This window comes from Nerophis lumbriciformis, linkage group LG24, assembly GCF_033978685.3.
Source record: "Nerophis lumbriciformis linkage group LG24, RoL_Nlum_v2.1, whole genome shotgun sequence".
In the NCBI taxonomy this organism is placed as follows: domain Eukaryota; kingdom Metazoa; phylum Chordata; class Actinopteri; order Syngnathiformes; family Syngnathidae; genus Nerophis; species Nerophis lumbriciformis.
The window spans coordinates 30027501-30052033 of NC_084571.2; the positions used below are offsets into that span (position 1 = coordinate 30027501).

Here is a 24533-nt window from a genome sequence, read left to right on the forward strand (position 1 = left end):
GAAAATCAAGACTACATTTCCTGCAAATGGGTGCATTTCTACCCTATATTTTAACTTTAGATTTATTCTCATATCAAACTCTTTTGGCTGTCTTTTTGACACTTACATCCGGCGCCCCCCTCCACACCCTGGATTATAAATAATGTAAATAATTCAATGTGATTATCTTGTGTGATGACTGTATTATGATGATAGTATATATCTGATAGTATATATCTGTATCATGAATCAATTTAAGTGGACCCCGACTTAAACAAGTTGAAAAACTTATTGGGGTGTTACCATTTAGGGGTCAATAGTACGGAATATGTACTTCACTGTGCAACCTACTAATAAAAGTCTCAATCAATCAATCAAAACACATAGAATCATCATACTGCTGTGATTATATGCATCAAGTGTTCATTCAAAGCTAAGGCAAAATATCGAGATATATATCGTGTATCGCAATATGGCCTTAAAATATCGCAAAATTAAAAAAAGGCCATGTCGCCCAGCCCTAGTTCAATGATGCCATTTCTGTTTGTCATGTATAATTTTGTCTATTTTGTGTTTACCCTTGAATAAACAGCTCGGTTTCTTGTTACCAACCATTGTGTATTATTCAAACTCCCCTAATTCAGCTGGCTAGTTGTTATCAAGAGTACTAAAACCCTTTTCAACATGATTCTGACAACTAAGTAGGCTAAATAACTTTAAACTTTAATACATGCTCGGATAGGCCAGTATCGGTCAGTATCGGTATCGATATCGGATCGGAAATGCAAAAACAATATCGGTATCGGATCGGAAGTGCAAAAACCTGGATCGGGACATCCCTACCAGAAACATAATTTTGGTAAGGCACAGATCTGGCCAAGGGTACAAAATAATTAATGCAGCACTCAAGGTTCCTAAGAGGGCAGTGACCTCTATAATCTTTAAATGGAAGAAGTTTGGGCTGACCACAACTCTTCCTAGACCTGGCCGTCCAGCCTAACTGAGCAATTGTGGGGGTAGAGCCGTGGTGAGAGAGGTACAGAAGAACCCAAAGATCACTGTGGCTAAGCTCCAGAGATGCAGTAGGAAGATGGGAGAAAGTTCCACAAAGTCAACTATCACTGCAGCCATCTAACAGTCAGAGTTTTATGGCAAAGTGGTCCAACGGAAGACTCTCCTCAGTGCAAGACAAATGAAAGCTCCCATAGAGTTTGCCAAAATACACATGAAGGACTCCCAGACTATGAGAAATAAGATTCTCTGGACTGATGAGACCAAGATTGAACCTGTTGGCGTTAATTCTATGCGGTATATGTGGAGAAAACCAGGCACTGCTCATCACCTGCCCAATACAATCCCGACAGTGAAACATGGTGATGGTAGCATCATGCTATGGGGTTGTTATCAGCTTCAGGGACAGGGCGACTGGTTGCAATTGAAGGAAAGATGTATGCGGCCAAGTACAGACGTATCCAGAATGCTCAGGACCGCAGACTGGGCTGAAAGTTCACCTTACAACAAGACAATGACCCTAAGCACACAGCTAAAATAACAAAGGAGAGGCTTCGCAACAACTCTGTGACCCTTCTTGACGGGCCCAGCCAGAGCCCTGACCTAAGCCCAACTGAGCATCTCTGGAGAGACCTGAAAATGGCTGTCCACCAACATTCACCATTCAAACCTGACAGAACTGGAGAGGATCTGCAAGGAAAAATGGCAAAAAATCCCCAAATATAGGCATGAAAATCTTCTTGCATCATTCCCAAGAAGACTCATGGCTGTAGTAGCTCAAAATGCTGCTTCTACTCAATACCGAGTTTTCTTTTTTAATACATTTGCCAAAGTTTCTACATTTCTGTTTTTTTCTGTCAAGATGGGGTGCTGAGTGTACATTAATGAAAAATAAAATGAACTTTTTTGATTTTAGCAAATGGCTGCAATGAAACAGAGTGAAACATCTTGAGGGGTCTGAATACTTTCTGTACCCACTGTATATACAGATATACATACACACACATGAATACATGCATATATATATGAACAGTATACACATATACGTACATATATATATAATATATGTATGTGTGTGTGTCCATCCATCCATCCATTTCCTACCGCTTATTCCCTTCGGGGTCGCGGGGGGCGCTGGAGCCTATCTCAGCTACAATCGGGCGGAAGGCTGGGTACACCCTGGACAAGTCGCCACCTCATCGCAGGGCCAATACACACACGGGTGTGTATATATATGTGTGTGTGTGAATACATACATGCATACATGCATACATGCATGTATACATACATACATACATGCATACATGCATGTATACATACATACATACATACATATATATATACATACATACATATATATACACATATATAGATACATATATATATACACATATATATATATACATATATATATATATATACATACATACATATACACACATATATATATACACATATATATATACACATACATACATATACATACATATGTGTGTATATATATATATATATATATATACACATATACATACATACATATACATATATATACAAACCCCGTTTCCATATGAGTTGGGAAATTGTGTTAGATGTAAATATAAACGGAATACGATGATTTGCAAATCCTTTTCAACCCATATTCAATTGAATGCACTACAAAGACAGGATACTTGATGTTCAAACTCATAAACTTTATTTTTTTTTTGCAAATAATGATTAACTTAGAATTTCATGGCTGCAACACGTGACAAAGTAGTTGGGAAAGGGCATGTTCACCACTGTGTTACATGGCCTTTCCTTTTAACAACACTCAGTGAAACGTTAGGGAACTAAGGAGACACAATTTTAAGCTTCTCAGGTGGAATTCTTTCCCATTCTTGCTTGATGTACAGCTTAAGTTGTTCAACAGTCCGGGGGTCTCCGTTGTGGTATTTTAGGCTTCATAATGCGCCACACATTTTCAATGGGAGACAGGTCTGGACTACAGGCAGGCCAGTCTAGTACCCGCACTCTTTTACTATGAAGCCACGTAGATGTAACACGTAGCTTGGCATTGTCTTGCTGAAATAAGCAGGGGCGTCCATGGTAACGTTGCTTGGATGGCAACATATGTTGCTCCAAACCTGTATGTACCTTTCAGCATTAATGGTACCTTCACAGATGTGTAAGTTACCCATGTCTTGGGCACTAATACACCCCCATACCATCACAGATGCTGGCTTTTCAACTTTGTGCCTATAACAATCCGGATGGTTCTTTTCCTCTTTGGTCCGGAGGGCACGACGTCCACAGTTTCCAAAAACAATTTGAAATGTGGACTCGTCAGACCACAGAACACTTTTCCACTTTGTATCAGTCCATCTTAGATGAGCTCAGGACCAGCAAAACCGACAGCGTTTCTGGGTGTTGTTGATAAACGGTTTTCGCCTTGCATAGGAGAGTTTTAACTTGCACTTACAGATGTAGCGACCAACTGTAGTTACTGACAGTGGGTTTCTGAAGTGTTCCTGAGCCTATGTGGTGATATCCTTTACACACTGATGTCGCTTGTCGATGCAGTACAGCCTGAGAGATCGAAGGTCACGGGCTTAGCTGCTTTCGTGCAGTGATTTCTCCAGATTCGCTGAACCCTTTGATGATATTACGGACCGTAGATGGTGAAATCCCTAAATTCCTTGCAATAGCTGGTTGAGAAAGGTTTTTCTTAAACTGTTCAACAATTTGCTCACGCATTTGTTGACAAAGTGGTGACCCTCGCTCCATCCTTGTTTGTGAATGACTGAGCATTTCATGGAATCTACTTTTATACCCAATCATGGCACCCACCTGTTCCCAATTTGCCTGTTCACCTGTGGGATGTTCCAAATAAGTGTTTGATGAGCATTCCTCCACTTTATCAGTATTTATTGCCACCTTTCCCAACTTCTTTGTCACGTGTTGCTGGCACCAAATTCTAAGGTTAATGATTATTTGCAAAAAAAAATGTTTATCAGTTTGAACATCAAATATGTTGTCTTTGTAGCATATTCAACTGAATATGGGTTGAAAATGATTTGCAAATCATTGTATTCCGTTTATATTTACAACTAACACAATTTCCCAACTCATATAGAAACGGGGTTTGTATATATACATATACATATACATATACATATAGATATACATATACACAAATACATATGTGAAAATTAATCAGTATTTATTTGATCGCCTTAAATCCTGCAATGGCAAAATACCTTTCCGGCAATTTTTGTGAATATTGTAAGTCGTTTTTATGTAACCCGCCTCAGCAATCAATCAATAAATCAATGAACCAAACAACTGACGCAAACAAAGTCCTTGGCGGAGATAAAAACAGACTAGTATACTACAAACTAACAATGTATTTTCTGTTTCAGCGTATCATTCGACAGCCATGATGAACGGCACACTGAGTAAGTGTCTAATTTTTCCCCTTTTTTTGGCCTTCTTTTACGCACAACTCCATTTGTGTGTCTCTCCAAGCTGCCGAATCATCAACTTGACACGCAAACCGTATCACATCATAACGCGTTAGGTGTTTTGCGTCGACATGCGGATTAACTACGTGTGTCCGCTCCCGTGGGGAAGATTTGGGACGATTTCCATCAAGTCAAATGAAGGCGAGCTCGGTGGGAGACCTCGGCCAAGATCTTTGTGTGTGTTCTTTCTGCTCCGGTCCAACACAAACTCCCGGAGAGGTCTCCTCAGCCAGCTCACGGGGTGAAAGGTGAAATGAAACCCCTGCTTCTTGAGCATGCCCCACCTGGCGCAACTTCCTCAACTTGTTTGTCATTGTGGCCCCCATGCAGGGATCTTGTGAAACCAGTTTGCAGGAGCAATAAGCAAGCAAGCAAGCGCCCCTTCTGCTGTTCCTCATGTGTCTTCCTTTTTTTCCGCCGAACTCCCCTCCTCCCGCTAGCTCCTCCTCTTGCTCAAAAGACACTTCCTGATGTCATTACTAAATCAAAAAGTGTCTTAGGCTAGCAAACAGATGTTAAAAGAGGCCCAGTGTGCTGATTCGGTGACATATACAAGGCTTTGGGACGGCCCTAGCTTTGTTCTTTGAATGACAATTTGGGCACCAAATAGTAGAATGGATACAGTTAGCAGTTAGCAAACAATGCAAAAATTACTTACAGGAAACTTGATAAAGATGAGACCTTCTGGAGGAATGTTCTGTGGTCAGATGAAATAAAAATTTAGCTGTTTGGCCACAATACCCAGCAATATGTTTGGAGGAGAAAAGCTGAGGCCTTTAGTCCCGGGAACACCATACCTACCGTCAAGCATGGTGGTGGTAGTATTATGCTCTGGGCCTGTTTTGCCGCCAATGGAACTGGTGCTGTACAGAGAGAGAGTAAATGGGACAATGAAAAAGGAGGATTACCTCCAAATTCTTCAGGACAACCTAAAATCATCAGCCCATAGGTTGGGTCTTGGGCGCAGTTGGGTGTTCCGACAGGACAATGACCCCAAACTAGGGCTGGGCGATACATCGATACACGCGATATATCGCGGGTTTGTCTCTGTGCGATATAGAAAATTACTATATCGTGATATCGGAGTATACGTTCTCACGCAGTTGCTTTTAGCTGCTGGCATTAAGACAGGCTCTTCCCACTCTTTCTTGTGTCTCCTTCTCAGACAGCAAGCGCAGATTCTTACATACGTCACATGCTGTCACGTCATACGTCACATATGTATACGCCCTCGCGCAGCAGAGAGGTAGAAGCATGGCTAAAGTTAGCTGTGGTGCGACTGGTAATACGAGAGAAAGAAGGTGCAAATCTGGTAACAAATGAAGGATTAATTAATTCCCAAGAAAAACAGCAGGGGGTCCATCGTCTGGCGGTGGTTTGGCTTCAAGTGGGAATATGTCGAACAGACAACCGTAATTTGTCAAGTGTGGGGCAAAAGCGTTTCTACAAAAAGTAGCATTACTGCTAATATGTAGCATCATTTGAAAAATCACCCGCTAGAGAATCAAGAGTACTTACTCCGCATGTCAACATCTCCGTTCGGTGCCACACGCCCACACCATCAAAATGCTGAGGCAAACATTTGCAGATCAACACCGTATGAAAAAAAGAGTCCACGACAAAAGGAGATAATGTCCGAGTAACCTACCACATAGCGAAGGACGTACACTATTTCATATGCAGCTCATTTTTATTTGACACTTATTGAAATATCTTGTGTGACATCATGTTTTTAAACTATTGTAGTGGCGTTCTGTACAAAAAGTGCACTTTAATTTAGTGTTGTTTTGATAAGTCATCTTAGTGACATCATGCACAAAAGTGCACTAATAGCTTGTTTTAAAATGTCTCTGACAATCTTGCACTTTCTGTTTTGGAAATGACATGAATGTTTGTGCCACTGCTTAATAACTGTTTAATAAATACACTTTTGGTCAATTGACTTAGTTGTGATTTCCCTCTCTGCATGAAAGTTTAAAATGAGCATATATTAATGCAGTATGAACAAGAATGTTTTAATGTAGACACATAGAATCATCACACTGCTGTGATTATATGCATCAAGTGTTCATTCAAGGCTAAGGCAAAATATCGAGATATATATCGTGTAGCGCGATATGGCCTAAAAATATCGAGATATTAAAAAAAGGCCATATCGCCCAGCCCTACCCCAAACACACGTCAAAAGTGGTAAAGGAATGGCTAAATCAGGCTAGAATTAAGGTTTTAGAATGGCCTTCCCAAAATCCCAATGCTAAAGAAACAAGTCCATGTCAGAAAACCAACACATTTAGCTGAACTGCACAAGAGGAGTGGTCAAATATTCAACCAAAAGCTTGCCAGAAGCTTGTGGATGGCTACCAAAAGCGCCTTATTGCAGTGAAACTTGCCAAGGGACATGTAAGCAAATATTAACATTGCTGTATGTATACTTTTGACGCAGCAGATTTGCTCACATTTTCAGTAGACCCATAATAAATTCATAAAAAGAACCAAACTTCATGAATGTTTTTTGTGACCAACAAGTATGTGCTCCAATTACTAATCACAAAAAAATAAGAGTTGTAGAAATGATTGGAAACTCAAGACAGCCATGACATCATGTTCTTTACAAGTGTATGTAAACTTTTGACCACGATTGTACACAAAGCTATGGCATCGTCCAAGAACCAGGAAGAAGCCTGCTAACTAACAAAACATCAATACATTGTATTTATTAATTTATTCTTTAATGCTGAATAAACTATCAGCATTCTTAACTTTACAATTACACATACTTTATTGGGTTTTGCGTGACTATAGACAATATAAATGATATAAATTTAGCGGACAATAGAGCTTGGAATATCATCTTATAGTGATAATGCATATTGATGACACATTCTAGCTGCACATTTGACAGCAACACACGAACGACTGCATACTCAACGCAACAAAGAGTCATTGCACGCAAGCTCACAGCTAACGTCCCTCCACAGTGCAAGTCACTAATCTGAACCATGTTTCTTTCAAGTATTATCACTGGAGGATGCAAATTAGTTAAATACAGCCATGTTAACCGCTAAGCCATACTTGCCAACCTTGAGACCTCCGATTTCGGGAGGTAGGGGCGTTGTTAGGGGCGGGGGCGTGGTTGGGGGGCGTGGTTAAGAGGGGATGAGTATATTTACAGCTAGAATTCACCAAGTCAAGTATTTCATACATATATATATATATATATATATATATATATATATATATATGTAAGAAATACTTGACTTTCAGTGAATTCTAGCTCTATATATATATATATATAAAAAAAAACATATATATATATATATATATATATATATTTATTTATTTTGTTATATTTATACATATACATACATATATATATATATATATATATATATATATAAATAAGAGAAATACTTGAATTTCAGTGTTCAGTGTTCATTTATTTACACATATACACACACATAACACTCATCTACTCATTGTTGAGTTAAGGGTTGAATTGTGCATCCTTGTTCTATTCTCTGTCACTATTTTTCTAACCATGCTGAACACCCTCCCTGATGATGCATTCTGCTTCGTCTCCTTGTTGTGTGCGCAGTTGTGCACTCTTTAAAAGCCGTAGATGTTATTGTCACATATGCATGTACAGTAGATGGCAGTATTGTCCTGTTTAAGAGTGTCACAACATTGCTGTTTACGGCAGACGAACTGCTTTACGGTAGACAAAAACGTGACTCCTGTTGTTGTGTGTTGTTGTCGCGCTGGAAGGACGTTAATGAAACTGCCTAACATTAAACCCACATAAGAAACCAAGAACTCGCCCTCCATCATTCTGCAGTTATAACGTCATTGGGCAGGCGCGCTGTTTTATTGTGGGAAAGCGGACATGAAAACAGGCTGTCGACACGTCACTCAGGTCCGCCTGAATTTCGGGAGATTTCCGGGAGAAAATTTGTCCTGGGAGGTTTTCGGGAGAGGCGCTGAATTTTGAGAGTCTCCCGGAAAATCCGGGAGGGTTGGCAAGTATGCATACAGATAGTGTGTCATGAGATATAATTTGAATTAAGAGGACTTAAAGGAAACTAAATGACCTCAAATATACCTACAAATGAGGCATAATGATGCAACATGTACATATAGCTAGCCTAAATAGCATGTTAGCATCGATTAGCTTGTAGTCATGCAGTGACCAAACATGTCTGATTAGCACTCCACACAAGTCAATAACATCAACAAAACTCACCTTTGTGCATTCACGCACAACGTTGAACGTTTGGTGGACAAAATGAGACAGAAAAAGAAGTGGCATAAAACACGTCCTAGAAAGTCGGAGAAAGTTATACATGTAAACAAACTACGGTGAGTTCAAGGACCGCCAAAATTAGTAGGACAAAACCGCGCTCGCCAAATACTCGAATCAGTGAAGCATGTTTAAAGGGGAACATTATCACCAGACCTATGTAAGCGTCAATATATACCTTGATGTTGCAGAAAAAAGACCATATATTTTTTTAACCGATTTCCGAACTCTAAATGGGTGAATTTTGGCGAATTAAACGCCTTTCTAATATATTCGCTCGGAGCGATGACGTCACAACGTGGCGTCACATCGGGAAGCAATCCGCCATTTTCTCAAACACCGAGTCAAATCAGCTCTGTTATTTTCCGTTTTTTCGACTGTTTTCCGTACGTTGGAGACATCATGCCTCATCGGTGTGTTGTCGGAGGGTGTAACAACACGAACAGGGAAGGATTCAAGTTGCACCAGTGGCCCAAAGATGCGAAAGTGGCAAGAAATTGGACGTTTGTTCCGCACACTTTACCGACGAAAGCTATGCTACGACAGAGATGGCAAGAATGTGTGGATATACTGCGACACTCAAAGCAGATGCATTTCCAACGATAAAGTCAAAGAAATCTGCCGCCAGACACCCATTGAATCTGCCGGAATGTGTGAGCAATTCAGGGACAAAGGACCTCGCTAGCACGGCAAGAAATGGCGGCAGTTTGTTCCCGCAGACGAGCGAGCTAAACCCCCTATCGACCCTAGCTTACCTGGCCTGCTGACATCAACTCCAAAACTGGACAGATCAGCTTTCAGGAAAAGAGCACGGATGAGGGTATGTCTACAGAATATATGAAAATTGATGAAAATTGGGCTGTCTGCACTCTCAAAGTGCATGTTGTTGCCAAATGTATTTCATATGCTGTAAACTTAGTTCATAGTTGTTAGTTTCCTTTAATGCCAAACAAACACATACCAATCGTTGGTTAGAAGGCAATCGCCAAATTCGTCCTCGCTTTCTCCCGTGTCGCTGGCCGTCGTGTCGTTTTCGTCGGTTTCGCTTGCATACGCTTCAAACCGATATGGCTCAATAGGTTCAGTTTCTTCTTCAATTTCATTTTCGCTACCTGCCTCCACACTACAACCATCCGTTTCAATACACGCGTAATCTGTTGAATCGCTTAAGCCGCTGAAATCCGAGCTATTGTCGCTATAGCTTGCTGTTCTTTCCGCCATGTTTGTTTGTGTTGGCTTCACTATGTGACGTCACAGGAAAATGGACGGGTGTTTATAACGATGGTTAAAATCAGGCACTTTGAAGCTTTTTTTTTTAGGGATATTGCGTGATGGGTAAAATTTTGAAAAAAACTTCGAAAAATATTATAAGCCACTGGGAACTGATTTTTAATGGTTTTAACAATTCTGAAATTGTGATAATGTTCCCCTTTAATATAAACAGTGTGCTTTATAACAATTAGGGAGGTTTGTGTCATGTTTGTCCTCCTACAGAAACCATATTAACACAAAAAATATATTTTTTCCCCTCATCTTTTTCTATTTTCATACATTTTTGAAAAAGCTCCAGAGAGCCACTATAGGGCGGCGCTCTAGAGCCGCTTGTTGCCAACCCCTGCCCTAAGTTATGTTTTTTCTGCTTTGTGGCCTCTGCTGAGAGCAGCAGCTTTTGAGGCTCTCTTGCCTCATTTTAAGGATCTTTTAAGGGACCAGCTTGAGTATAGAAGACACTTCAGGGATGAAGAGCACTCATCAGCTCCTTTATAACGACTTAGTTATTCTTCAGTTAGGCTCAAATGATATCAGCTTTCCCCAGTTTGCACAGTCATGATCCCTTCTACCCTAGAAAAGCTCTCACCCTAAATGTTTGCTTATGTTTCCTATTTGGCAGAGGCGCCTAAGGAAAAAAAAAAAAGGAAAAAAAAGGCAAATAAATCACATGCTGTGAAGCTGGCCAGGCCTTCCACTGTGAGAAACTGAGACTAAAAAGCAGAACAAGAGTGGAGGACTAAAGGGTTTTCAGATGTGAGTCCAGCCCAGCTCGCTTGGGTGTGCGCCCTCCTTTTATTCGGGGGAGAATGGCTGTTGCCTCCACCCCCTCCAGAAGGGAAGACAGTCCCAAGGAAGCGTGCGTCGGAGAGGGGAAGAGCTGCCGCCGAGGCGCGGGGGCCGTCGGGCTGATCTGAGAACATCTGGCGAGGCATCTGCTCGCCGAGGTTACGCCGCCTCGCTCTCATCCTGCCGGGCCGGAGCTTTCTGTTATGCCTCGCCGTGATTTAAGCTTCTTCACGCGGGGTCCTCCGTCCTAGAGGAGACACCTTGACTCCATTTATTCTGACATGAAGGGAGCGCTCAGTTTGATTGGGGTGTTCCTCTCGTTTCTCTACGGTGAGTCAGTGTGTGTGTGTGTCCCCTTTTCCGGCTGCAGACGTCTTCCTCCATTGACGTACAGAGCGTGCATGCCATTGAACTTTCTAACCTCAATTCTCTCCTCTTTAGACGCCACCTTTGGAGAACATTGGTCAATCGGTACGTGTCACACGCAGCCTTAAACACCATTTAATTAGGTACAAGTTAGGTACACGTGCACAGTCGAATGACAGCAGAATACGTAGCAGAACTATTGTTAATATCGTCTATTCAGTTAACTGCCAAGTGGGTGGTCTACAAGATTCAATAACAGCTGGGCTCCTTAAGTAGCTACAAGTCCAAAAAATATCTGCATTCGCATCTGTGGCTGTGGGCAACCTAATGATGTATATATATATTTTTTTTTAAATACCTCTATAACAGGGGTGTCAAACTCATTTTTACTGAGGGCCACATTGTAGTTATGGCTGCCCACTTGTAATTGTAAATATTTATGAATATAACTGTATAATAACTTCGCTATATGCATAGGCAATTGGGTTTGATTTTTTTAACTTTTTTTAACCAACAAATTCATGGAAAACTTGCTTTGAAATTGTAAGTCAAGGTGACAAGCAGATATTTATATATTTATTTTTGACAACCTAAAAAAAATGCCTGAAATATCTTCTTGCTTTTTAAAAAAAATTTTTTTTAAAGAAACTATTTTTGGACTAAGTATTGTATTTTATATGTATTTTCAATTGCTTTGTAAATGTATATCCCAACCATTGTAAAGCTGGGATTGGGTTGGAGTTAGCTTTTTTGCCGATATACGATATTCCGATAGTGTCCAACTCTTAATTACAGATACCGATATATACAGTCGTGGAATTAACACATTATTATGCCTAATTTTGTTGTGATGCCCCGCTGGATGCATTAAACAATGTAACAAGGTTTTCCAAAATAAATCAACTCAAGTTATGGAAAAAAATGCCAACATGGCACTGCCGTATTTATTATTGAAGTCACAGCAGCTTGGAATTAGGGACATGCTCTCCCTGAGAGAGCATGAGGAGGTTGAGGTGGGCGGGGTTGGGGGGGGGGGGGTGTATATTGTAGTGTTCCGGAAGAGTTAGTGCTATAAGGGGTTCTGGGTATTTGTTCTGTTGTGTTTATGTTGTGTTACGGTGCGGATGTTCTCCCGAAATGTGTTTGTCATTCTTGTTTGGTGTGGGTTCACAGTGTGGCGCATATTTGTAACAGTGTTAAAGTTGTTTATACAGCCACCCTCAATGTGACCTGTATGGCTGTTGACCAAGTATGCTTTGCATTCACTTGTGTGTGTGAAAAGCCGTAGATATTGTGTGATTGGGCCGGCACGCAAAGGCAGTGCCTTTAAGGTTTATTGGCGCTGTGTACATCTCCCTACGTCCGTGTACACAGCGGCGTTTTAAAAAGTCATAAATTCTACTTTTTGAAACCGATAATTTACGATAATACATTTTAAAGCATTTATCGGCCGATAATATCGGCAGCCAGATATTATCGCACATCTCTAGTTGGAGTTGAGGTTACTCTATTATCTTTTATTGCAAACCCCAAAACCAGTGAAGTGAAGTTGTGTAAATTGTCAATAAAAACAAAATGCAATGATTTGCAATTCCTTTTCAAATCATATTTAACTGAATAGACTGCAAAGACAAGATACTTAACGTTCAAACTGGAAAACTTTAATATTTTTTTTGCAAATATTAGCTCATTTGGAATTTGATGCCTGCAACATGTTTCAAAAAAGCTGGCACAAGTGGCAAAAAAGACTGAGAAAGTTGAGGAATGCTCATCAAACACTTGTTTGGAACATCCCACAAGTGAACAGGCTAATTGGGAACAGGTGGGTGCCATGATTGGGTATGAAAGCAGCTTGCATGAAATGCTCAGTCATTCACAAACAAGGATGGGGCGAGGGTCACCACTTTGTGAACAAATGCGTGAGCAAATTGTCAAATTTGCATATCATTGTATTCTGTTTTAATTTACGAAATTACACAACGTGCCAACTTCACTGGTTTGGGGTTTTAGGATAGGATAGGACTTTATTGTCATTGCACAAGTACAACGGAACTTTGTTTTCAGCACAGACCCGTTTTTGTAGATTGATTAACATTCTGTGAATTTTTAAAATAAAATTTAAAAAAATAACATTGAAAAAGATTATATTTTAGGCCAACACTGCGTGTATAAATCTTATATCAGCAGCCAATGGGAGTTTTTGTAACCTGTAACTTAAGTTTTTATATAGAAAAGGTTTTACTATAATTTATGCATCAAATAATATATTATGAGAATCTTGTTGAATCAAATCCTCATCCCAACAATTGGAATCAAATCATGAGGTGCCCAAAGATTCCCACCTCTAATAGGCATTATTTTCTCTCTCAAAATTAAAAGAACAAATACATTTAGCCATAAAGTACTCTAATGACACACATTATTTCCAGAATTTGATGTGCCACATAAAATGAACCGGCAGGCCACATCTGGCCCTTGAGCCTTGAGTTTGACACCTGTGCTCTAAATTAGTGGTCCCCTACCTTTTTGTAGCTACGGACCGGTCAACGCTTGAAAATTTGTCCCACGGACCGGGGGGGTGGGGGGGTTATGGTATTTTTATTTTTTTGTTATAAAGAAATACAATCATGTGTGCTTACGGACTGTATCCCTGCAGACTGTATTGATATATATTGATATATAATGTAGGAACCAGAAATATTAATAACAGAAAGAAACAACCTTTTTGTATGAATGAGTGTGAATGAGTGTAAATGGGGGAGGGAAGTTTTTTTGGGTCGGTGCACTAATTGAAAGTGTATCTTGTGTTTTTTATGTTGATTTAATAAAAACAAAAAAACAAAAAACATTTTTTTATTTTTTTTATTTCTTGTGCGGCCCGGTACCAATCGATTCACGGACCGGTACCGGGCCGCAGCCCGGTGGTTGGAGACCACTGCTCTAAATGATGGAGCTAGCTGCATGTGAAGAATCAGAAGCGGTCTGCCTGCACTTTAAAAATGCTGATGTGAAATGAAGTCTTAGGTGTGGGTACCAAATTCTGTAGTTTTAAAAAGGTACCGAACGAATTCCGGCGGGTATCGATTCACGTAAAATCATCCAGCAGGTATTAATTCAAGTAAAATCAAAGAGTATATTTCAATACCTTTGTGGCTCGTGACGGCATGTCCGATTCCAGACAAAATACTCGGGGAAGAAACAATCAGCCAAACTGCCTCTAGGTAATGTTGCAATTTTAATGTCAACATACACTATATTGCCAAAAGTATTTGGCCACCTGCCTTGACTCACATATGAACTTGAAGTGGCATCCCATTCCTAACCCATAGGGTTCAATATGATGTCGGTCCACCTTATGCAGCTATTACTGCTTCAACTCTTCAGGGAAGGCTGTCCACAAGGTTGCGGAGTGTGTTTATAGGAATTTTCCACCATTCTTCCAACAGCGCATTAGTGAGGTCTCACACTGATGTTGGTCGAGAAGGCCTGGCTCTCATTCTCCGTTCTAATTCATCCCAAAGGTGTTCTATCGGGTTCAGGTCAGGACTCTGTGCAGGCCAGTCAAGTTCATCCACACCAGACTCTGTCATCCATGTCTTTATGGGCCTTGCTTTGTGCACAGTCATGTTGGAAGAGAAAGGGGCCCGCTCCAAACTGTTCCCACAAAGTTGCGAGCATGGAATTGTCCAAAATGTTTTGGTATCTTGGAGCATTCAAAGTTCCTTTCGCTGGAACTAAGGGGCCAAGCCCAACTCCTGAAAAACAACCCCACACCATAATTCCTCCTCCACCAAATTTCACACTCCGCACAATGCAGTCCGAAATGTACCGTTCTTCTGGCAACCTCCAAACCCAGACTCGTCCATCAGATTGCCAGATGGAAAAGCGTGATTCATCACTCCAGAGAACGCGTCTCCACTGCTCTATAGTCCAGTGGAGACGTGCTTTACACCACTGCATCCGACGCTTTGCATTGGACTTGGTGATGTATGGCTTAGATGCAGCTGCTCGGCCATGGAAACCCATTCCATGAAGCTCTCTGCGTACTGTACGTGGGCTAAATGGAAGGTCCCATGAAGTTTGGAGCTCCGTAGCAACTGACTGTACAGAAAGTCGTCGACCTCTTTGCACTCTCAATCAGTTTACGTGGCCTACCACTTCGTGGCTGAGTTGCTGTTGTTCCCAAACTCTTCCATTTTCTTATAATAAAGCCGACAGTTGACTTTGGAATATTTAAGAGCGAGGACATTTCACGACTGGATTTGTTGCACAGGTGGCATCCTATGACAGTTCCACGCTGGAAATCACTGAGAGCGGCCCATTCTTTCACAAATATTTGTAGAAACAGTCTCCAAGCCTAAGTGCTTGATTTTATCCACCTGTGATTAGGACACCTGATTCTGATCATTTCGATGGGTGGCCAAATACTTTTGGCAATATAGTGTAGCAAGTATGCCCGATGAAAAATTTTCAAATACAAAATAAGGCTTCACTTTTGCGCTAGCTTGATGTTAATATACATAGGATTTGCCATAGACATGCTACTGGTTAGCATTAGCTGATTTTACATGGCAATTTCAACACACCCAATTTTGCTACTGAAAACTACAACTAAGAGCTGGTGAGTATTAAGGTCAATAGTTGCAGTATAAACACTTTGTAGGACTCAAAAGATTGGACTGGCACATTCAACTTAATGGCAAAGACTACCTACTCAGTGGCCTAGTGGTTAGAGTGTCTGCCCTGAGATCGGTAGGTTATGAGTTCAAACCCCGGCCGAGTCATACTAAAGACTATAAAAATGGGACCCATTACCTCCCTGCTTGGCACTCAGTATCAAGGGTTGGAATTGGGGGTTGAATCACCAAAAATGATTCCCGGGCGTGGCTACCGCTGCTGCCCACTGCTCCCCTCACCTCCCAGGGGGTGAACAAAGGGATGGGTCAAATGCAGAGGACAAATTTCACCACACCTAGTGTGTGTGTGACAATCATTGGTACTTTAACTTTACTGGTACTTTCTAGCCAGGCAACACATCGTAGCTTATACACTAGTACCATCTAACTTGGAATTACAACTGCATGGAAAATCTACTATATAATACTTGACTTGACACTTCTAAATGATTTAGAAGTGTAAGAAACAAGTTATAACAACTGGACAGCACAGTTGTCATATAATCAGCTTAGTCTTAAATGTTAAATAATAAAACATGAGATTTTAATGATTAAACAATTAACATTTATCAACACATGAACACACACAAATGTATTAAAAAAAATGCGGTACCGATTCCCAGGTACCGATAATAGGTTTGAATGTAAAAGGTATTCATCTCTACTTGTCATACTGTTTACAATCCACTTATCATAAATATTGATAATTAATGCTGACTGAGCAGTTTTCTCCTCACCGTTATTACAACTTTGGTTGCGTTGCTGCTGTATGACCACACTGCAAAAACTGAAATCTAAATAAGATTACATATCTCAAATAAGGGCGATATTTCCTTATTTTCTGTCTAATACAATAATTTTTCTCACTAAGCAGATTTTATGTTAGAGTGTTTTACTTGTTTTAAGTGTTTTGGTCCTAAATGATCTCAGTAAGATATTACAGCTTGTTGCTGAGATTTGATGACCTATATTGAGTAAAACATGTTGAAACTAGGCTGTGTCATCAACACTCACAAGTATAAAACTACTTTAAGGTAATAATTTCTTATTTCAAGCATGAAAAAAAAATCATGATTTTGACAGATGACAGCCAAATGGACTTTGCTGTTTTATTTTCAATGAAACAATAGAAAATACGTACTCATATAGTAGTACACTTGGCACAGTACAGTAAACTGACAGTTAATATTGAAACATTTCACATGTGACATTTCAAACAATTTTGAACAGAAATAGCTCATGCACATTCAGATAAATTCCTCAAAATTACAATTAAAAATGTTTTGGCCGGGGGCCAGCTGTATATATGCGCACTAATTGACTGAAAGAACACGCATTTGGCGCGATGATGTCATGTTGTCGATGGAAAAATGCATTTTTAGACCATATGATTTGCCTGAGACCCCGAGAGTAACAAGCGGTTGCCATGTTGCCTTTCTATTAAGAACAATAAATTAGTTTTTAGTATAAGTTTGCTGAATTCAAAAATTGTAATGCCGAGCGCATATCATTATGTCAAGATAATGGCACTAGCATTTACTTCATTTAAGAATATTTTTCAACATATTGAGCAAAAAAGATCTCTTTTTTTTCTACCAAGAAAGGTGCACTTATACTTATTTTAAAGTATGTTTGGGTTCATTGAGGTTAGCTAATTTTACTTGTTTTGGAAAGTCTTGACAAGCCAAATTTTCTTGTTTTATTGGCAGATAATTTTGCTTAGTTCAAATAAAATACCACTAATTCTTGTAATTTTTTTTTCTTGTTTTTGAACACTGACTTTTTGCAGTGCATGTGGTCAAAGACAGCTACATTTTCATTTCCATTTTCACCAGCTCTCCGAATTAATAACTTAAGTTAAAAAATTTACTCCAAATTTACCCTACTATATATATTTTGATATCATTTTCCAAATATGGTTCTGTATATGGAGTGACAAAATGTTTGTAATGGTGGTTGTTGTAGTAGTGCTAACACACTGGTAGTACCTTGGTTTTCATACGCCCTTGTTCTTAGAATGATTCAGTTTTGTGTCTCGATTTTCATAAACTACACGTTGGTGGCTTTTATTTCATTTAGTGCAGCAGCAAAATAAGCCATCATAGAGACAAATAAAAAGTGTATCATACAGTAATAGTCCAATCAAAACTACCGTATCTTTCAGAGTATAAGTCGCACCGGCCGAAAATGCATAATAAAGAAGGAAAAAAACATATATAAGTCGCACTGGAGTATAAGTCGAATTTTTTGGGAAATTTGTTTTGATAAAACCCAACACCTGTCAAGACTTGGTCCTGGGTGTTTGCTTTTCCGGAATGCAACGGAAAGTTGGCTCGGGCGAGACGGGAATGTAAATACATGATTCATTTAATATATCAAAATAAAGTACAAACGAAAAGCGCGCACAGTGGCGGAGAACAAACTATGAAACCAAAAGACTATAGCAAAAAAAGTACAAACGAAAAGCGCGCACAGTGGCGGAGAACAAACTATGAAACCAAAAGACTATAGCATTAATAAACAAAACTTACTTGGCATGGACTAAAAGGAGCAGCATGAACGATGGACATGAAATCAAGTGTCAGAAATGTGCAGAGCATAATTGTGGGATGTCACCAGAAAGACAAACTGAAAACAATGAACTTAAATACTACAGACATGATTAACGAAAACAGGTGCGTGACTCAAAACGTGAAACAGGTGCGTGACGTGACAGGTGAAAACTAATGGGTTGCTATGGTGACAAACAAGAGTGCACAATGAGTCCAAACGTGGAACAGGTGAAACTAATGGGTAATCATGGAAACAAGACAAGGGAGTGAAAAGCCAGAAACTAAAGAGTCCAATAACTAAACAAAACATGACTAAAACAAAACATGATTACACAGACATGACAACACCAAGAATAGACATTTGAAAGGCAATTTAAAATAAATAAAGAATAGTGAACAACAGGCTGAATAAGTGTACGTTATATGAGGCATAAATAACCAACTGAGAACGTGCCTGGTATGTTAACGTAACATATTATGGTAAGAGTCATTCAAATAACTATAACATATAGAGCATGCTATACGTTTACCAAACAATCTGTCACTCCTAATCGCTAAATCCCATGAAATCTTATATGTCTAGTCTCTTACGTGAATGAGCTAAACAATATTTGATATTTTACGGTAATGTGTTAATAATTTCACACATAAGTCGCTTCTGAGTATAAGTCCCAGCCCCGGCCAAACTATGAAAAAAACTGCGACTTATAGTCCAAAAAATACAGGTACTCCTTTTCGAGCATGGTGTAAAGTGAAATGGAAACAAAAGAGTCAGTGTTTCCAGAGTGTCCCTGAATGCACCACACAGCTGTTTAGCCAAACAATGGTTATACGCTTACCGGGTATAGATGGAATTTGATTGTGCTACAGTAACACGAGTGCCACACTTTCATAAAGAAGGTGAGAAACAGATTTGAACTCAGGGAAAAAGTCGAACTAAAGTACCGCTACAGTTGTTTCTAATGTTTTGTACTCGAATTGAGATAAATTGCACTTCAGAAATATTTGTGCAAATCTACCTAATGAAGTGTCCAGTCAGTGTATACAGTAGGAGCATGTGATGGCTATTTTCCAATCCCTTTTCTTTCCCTGCATGCAGCTTGTGGGAACAAGTCTCGCAGGTGTGTGGACTTCTGCTCCATCTGCAATGACTTTTATGACAGAGCTACCATGGACTGCATGTACGGCCTCTTGCACAGCCTGTGCCTCGCCAACTTCCACAAGGCCATGGCAGCGCTGAACACCACAGATTGGTGCATTTGGCATAACGTCAGTGGGTAAGTGGATGCTGCGGCTGAATGAAGGTCTTTTTGCGTGCCATGTGCATAACGGCGCCCCCTCCCCTTGCCTGACAGGTTGTATAGCAACTTGAGCCTTTGCACGGAGGAGATATCCGACTGCCTCCTCATCCCATGGCCCAACCCTCTGGTGGAGCAGACCTTTGTCGACATACACTCCAGCTTCTTCAAGAACTGTCCTATGGAGGAGCTCAGCGACCCGCCGCCGGCCATTGTATTCGCCCTGGTTATAACACCCATCCTCCTTATCCCTGTCATGGTCAGTCTTGTGGTCCTTAAGACCAAAAATGGTGATGGCAGCTCCTGATGTTTCTGCTATGGCCTCAACAAGGATGGAACATTGAGAATCAGACAAAACCTACTAGAGGTGCATTGCTTGTGGTTCCTGGTCGGCTTGTCTTCAATGAACAAGAAGGTTCCTGTCATCCATTTTTAACTACATCCAGAGAACATTTGCTGGTACCATTTTGAGTTAATCCCAACGTTTTCCGCTCTACTTTCTTCATTTCGGATTCCAGTTCCTTTTGGCACAAATGGTCATTAGTACCTTCACATTATTGTCCGTCTACCTGACAGTTGGAGGATTTCTTCAAGGAGTCGTCCGTCTTGTTGAATAACACAACGATCCCAAAACAAAGTTTATTAATCTTTCAAAAGCTCTTCCTTGCGATCAGGTGCGTTCGATAGTCTTCAACCAAACAAGACACCCTTTTTCCTGCCATTTAAACTTCTCAAATTTGCTAGGAAAGTTCCTGCAATCCTTCACCATGTTGTCCGCCTGCCAGAAAGTCAGATGCTTTCTCCGTCTCGTGGAATGACAATGACAGCGAATTAAAACAGATCTGCAAACTTTTTCCTTAACCTTTTACAAGCACTATACTTCGTAATTTAGAGGGTTTAATAACTTGGAACTAAACAGGCTTTGGTTCCAACAATCAAAGCTTAAAAAGTTCCTAATTTTTAGCTCCAACATCTAAAACTGCTAAGTTTCTACAAAGCACTGCAAGGCCTGTGTGGTAAGGGACTGTGAGTCCTGATCTGGCTTCTGTTATGTTCAAGTTCTGGGTGTGGTAGCAGTTAGCTAACAAGCCTTCACCTTGTCTGACAGTCTGTGGTTTTCTTCTAGAGGTCTTCCATCTCATGGAATGACAAAAAAACAGTGAATCACAACCCCTCCGCACATCAGATCCCACCTCCAAGTTCCTTAAAGGGGAACATTATCACCAGACCTATGTAAGCGTCAATATATACCTTGATGTTGCAGAAAAAAGATCATATATTTTTTTAACTGATTTCCAAACTCTAAATGGGTGAATTTTGGCGAATTAAACGCCTTTCTATTATTCGCTCTCGGAGCGATGATCACATCGGGAAGCAATCCGCCATTTTCTCAAACACCAAGTCAAATCAGCTCTGTTATTTTCCATTTTTTCGACTGTTATCCGTACCTTGGAGACATCATGCCTCGTCAGTGTGTTGTCGGAGGGTGTAACAACACGAACAGGGACGGATTCAAGTTGCACCAGTGGCCCGAAGATGCGAAAGTGGCAAGAAATTGGACGTTTGTTCCGCACACTTTACCGACGAAAGCTATGCTACGACAGAGATGGCAAGAATGTGTGGATATCCTGCGACACTCAAAGCAGATGCATTTCCAACGATGAAGTCAAAGAAATCTGCCGCCAGACTCCCATTGAATCTGCCGGAGTGTGTGAGCAATTCAGGGACAAAGGACCTCGGTAGCACGGCAAGAAATGGCGGCAGTTTGTTCCCGCAGACGAGCGAGCTAAACCCCCTGGATGTCTTGGCTCACACCGTCCCTTATGCCACCGAAGATGATCAAGAGAAGAATATCGACCCTAGCTTCCCTGGCCTGTTGACATCAACTCCAAAACTGGACAGATCAGCTTTCAGGAAAAGAGCGCGGATGAGGGTATATCTACAGAATATATTAATTGATGAAAATTGGGCTGTCTGCACTCTCAAAGTGCATGTTGTTGCCAAATGTATTTCATATGCTGTAAACCTAGTTCATAGTTGTTAGTTTCCTTTAATGCCAAACAAACACATACCAATCGTTGGTTAGAAGGCCATCGCCGAATTCGTCCTTGCTTTCTCCCGTATCGCTGGCTGTCGTGTCGTTTTCGTCGGTTTCGCTTGCATACGGTTCAAACCAATATGGCTCAATAGCTTCAGTTTCTTCTTCAATTTCGTTTTCGCTACCTGCCTCCACACTACAACCATCCGTTTCAATACATGCGCAATCTGTTGAATCGCTTAAGCCGCTGAAATCCGAGTCTGAATCCGAGCTAATGTCGCTATAGCTTGCTGTTCTTTCCGCCATGTTTGTTTGTGTTGGCTTCACTATGTGACGTCACAGGAAAATGGACGGGTGTGTATAACGATGGTTAAAATCAGGCACTTTGAAGCTTTTTTTTAGGGATATTGCGCGATGGGTAAAATTTTGAAATAAACTTCGAAAAATAAAATAAGCCACTGGGAACTGATTTTTAATGGTTTTAACCCTTCTGAAATTGTGATAATGTTCCCCTTTAACCTTTCGAATGCACTACCTTGCAATCATGAGGGTGGAGATACTGTAGACTGGGACTAAATTCAAGGCCTGGTCCCTGTGACGGAAACACTCCTAGTTCCTAAAGAAGCTCCTGCAGTTGAAATGCTTCTAAAGCTATACTTGTTCAACCTTTCAAAGCAATTATACCTTGCAATAAGGAATGTTATTTATCCTGGAACTAGATTGAGATTTTGGTTCTCGCAATCAAAACAGGCGATGATAATTTCAAAATTCCTGAAGAGCGTTCCTGCAATTAAAATGTTCCATCAAGTTCTCAACCTTCTGCCTCAGTTTAGAAAGGTAAATCCTGACCTGGCTTGTGCAGACAGTGTCATGCTGTCAATAGTGGACATCTTTGTTCTTAACCAGGCAAACTTGGTTTTTACGTCTCCTGTAAGTGACCCAATCAGCACACTAGCTGCGCCCTACAAATGTGGTTAGTACCCTAAAAGAAGGGTGCCACAAAGCAATACAGAATGGCGGGTTTCACTATTTTTTTTACAAAACCCCCCCCCCAAAAAACGATACCGCTTAATTTATGTTTTATAAGCATTTGTCATACTTAATAAGAAAAAGCTATGTAGAATTCTGACAAAAGCTCAGGAGCTTGCTAAGTTAGATCTTCAGCAGTATGTTTTAGGTGGCGACAGGAAAACACGCGTGGAAAAGAAAAGATGGGAAGCCAAAAGGTGAGCATCCTTCTTTCCTGCGATTGTCCCTTTTTTTAAACACAATCCTCCCAAAGCTGGAACCCTGACGACGGCCATCATCGTCACCTCATCGTGACCTGTGTTTAGATATCCGCTTAAGATACTAAAGACGATTTTGCTTTTTAGCAAAACAATGTTTAAATGACGCAAAAGCTCTTGTTTGTGGTTTTAAGATTTTGTTTTTAATTACAGTACAAAAGTGTCTATTTATGTCTTATTTCTGGACGAGAGCAAACAATGGCAATGATCCATCCTGCTCAATATCAATGTATTGTATTATCATTAATAGGATTAAAAACACATTTTAAATCATCCCAACTCGGGCTTGTTATGTTTTGAAGCATCTGGATTGTTGAACAAGTCAAATTACACATTTTGTGTTTAAGACGATGCTATTACAGATAAATTCCCTCAAATGTGCCTCAGCTTAACCTTCTTGCCTTCTAATGTGTATTTTGCATTTAATGCAGAGCAGATGAAAAATGTTGAAACAGATTACAAGCCAAAAATGTGTGCCATTTTTTAAATTGCAGAACAGGGTAGTCTATGAACTCTGCCTAGCAACAGTTTTTTTTTTTTTTATATTATTGAGTTATGATGGATTTGTGTGATTTATGACTTCATACAATACATTAGAATTGAAAAAGGCCCATCATACAGTGGTTACAGCAAGTACTGATGTGTAGCCTACATAGTACATATGTGATTTTCTTTTAAATATATCACTCTTGCGTATCATACACAACCTCATCTGGAAAAAACAACACTGTGCGTATGTGTTCTTGTATTTCTACCCTTCTTGAGACATCAACTAGGAAAAGTACCTTCCATATGAGGAGGTGTGAACACGTTAGGACATAAATCATGGTCCCAATATGGAAAACCATTGCATCTAATAGAGAATGTCTAGTGGTGAAATCTATCAAAATTAGGGTAGTCCCAAAAAGGAGGCATTATTCAAATTGTGTCGGTTTTAAAAGTGCTCCCCCTCTGGTTAACATATGAAATAACAAGTGTGTGTAAGAAATTGAAATGCACCCCCTTTGGCCAAAATTAATACAAAAATAAAAGAAATATGTATGCAGAGACATACTGTAATAACTTGAAATAAATAATCCATCCATCCATTTTCTACCGCTTGTCCCATTTGGAGTCGCGGGGGGTGCTGGAGCCTATCTCAGCTGCATTCTGGACAAGTCGCCAGCTCATCGCAGGGCCATACTTGCCAACTTTGAGACCTCCGATTTCGGGAGGTGGGGGGTGGGGGCGTGGTTAAGAGGGGAGGAGTATATTGACAGCTAGAATTCACCAAGTCAAGTATTTCATATATATATATATATCCTGAAAATATGCAAACAAAACTGTGTTTAGATAATTGATACTTCAAACTTGCATAAATAAATATTAAGGAATATAACATAACTTGGCTTCTGAGGGTTTCAAAATGTAATGAATAAAATGCTAAAGTTGTTGATAAACAAGCAATTATTTTAATGATTAAATATGGTCAT

At 40.2% G+C, this 24533-nt stretch overlaps 1 protein-coding gene across 3 annotated transcripts in view; it reads left to right on the top strand.

Moving 5' to 3' along the window:
• ramp2 (receptor (G protein-coupled) activity modifying protein 2) overlaps window positions 1-23334 on the top strand; it is a 28406-nt gene extending 5072 nt beyond the window's left edge. The window contains exons 3-6 of one of the 3 annotated variants that reach the window (XM_061981962.2): window positions 4389-4424; window positions 11287-11316; window positions 19539-19716; window positions 19795-23334. In XM_061981962.2, coding sequence (XP_061837946.1) covers window positions 4389-4424; window positions 11287-11316; window positions 19539-19716; window positions 19795-20044 — 494 coding nt within the window. In that variant the 3' untranslated portion in view covers window positions 20045-23334. Of the gene's footprint in view, window positions 1-4388; window positions 4425-9768; window positions 11176-11286; window positions 11317-19538; window positions 19717-19794 lie in introns of those variants that run through there. The other 2 variants (XM_061981965.2, XM_061981964.2) reach the window with 2 other exon arrangements.
• Window positions 23335-24533: the final 1199 nt, after the last annotated feature.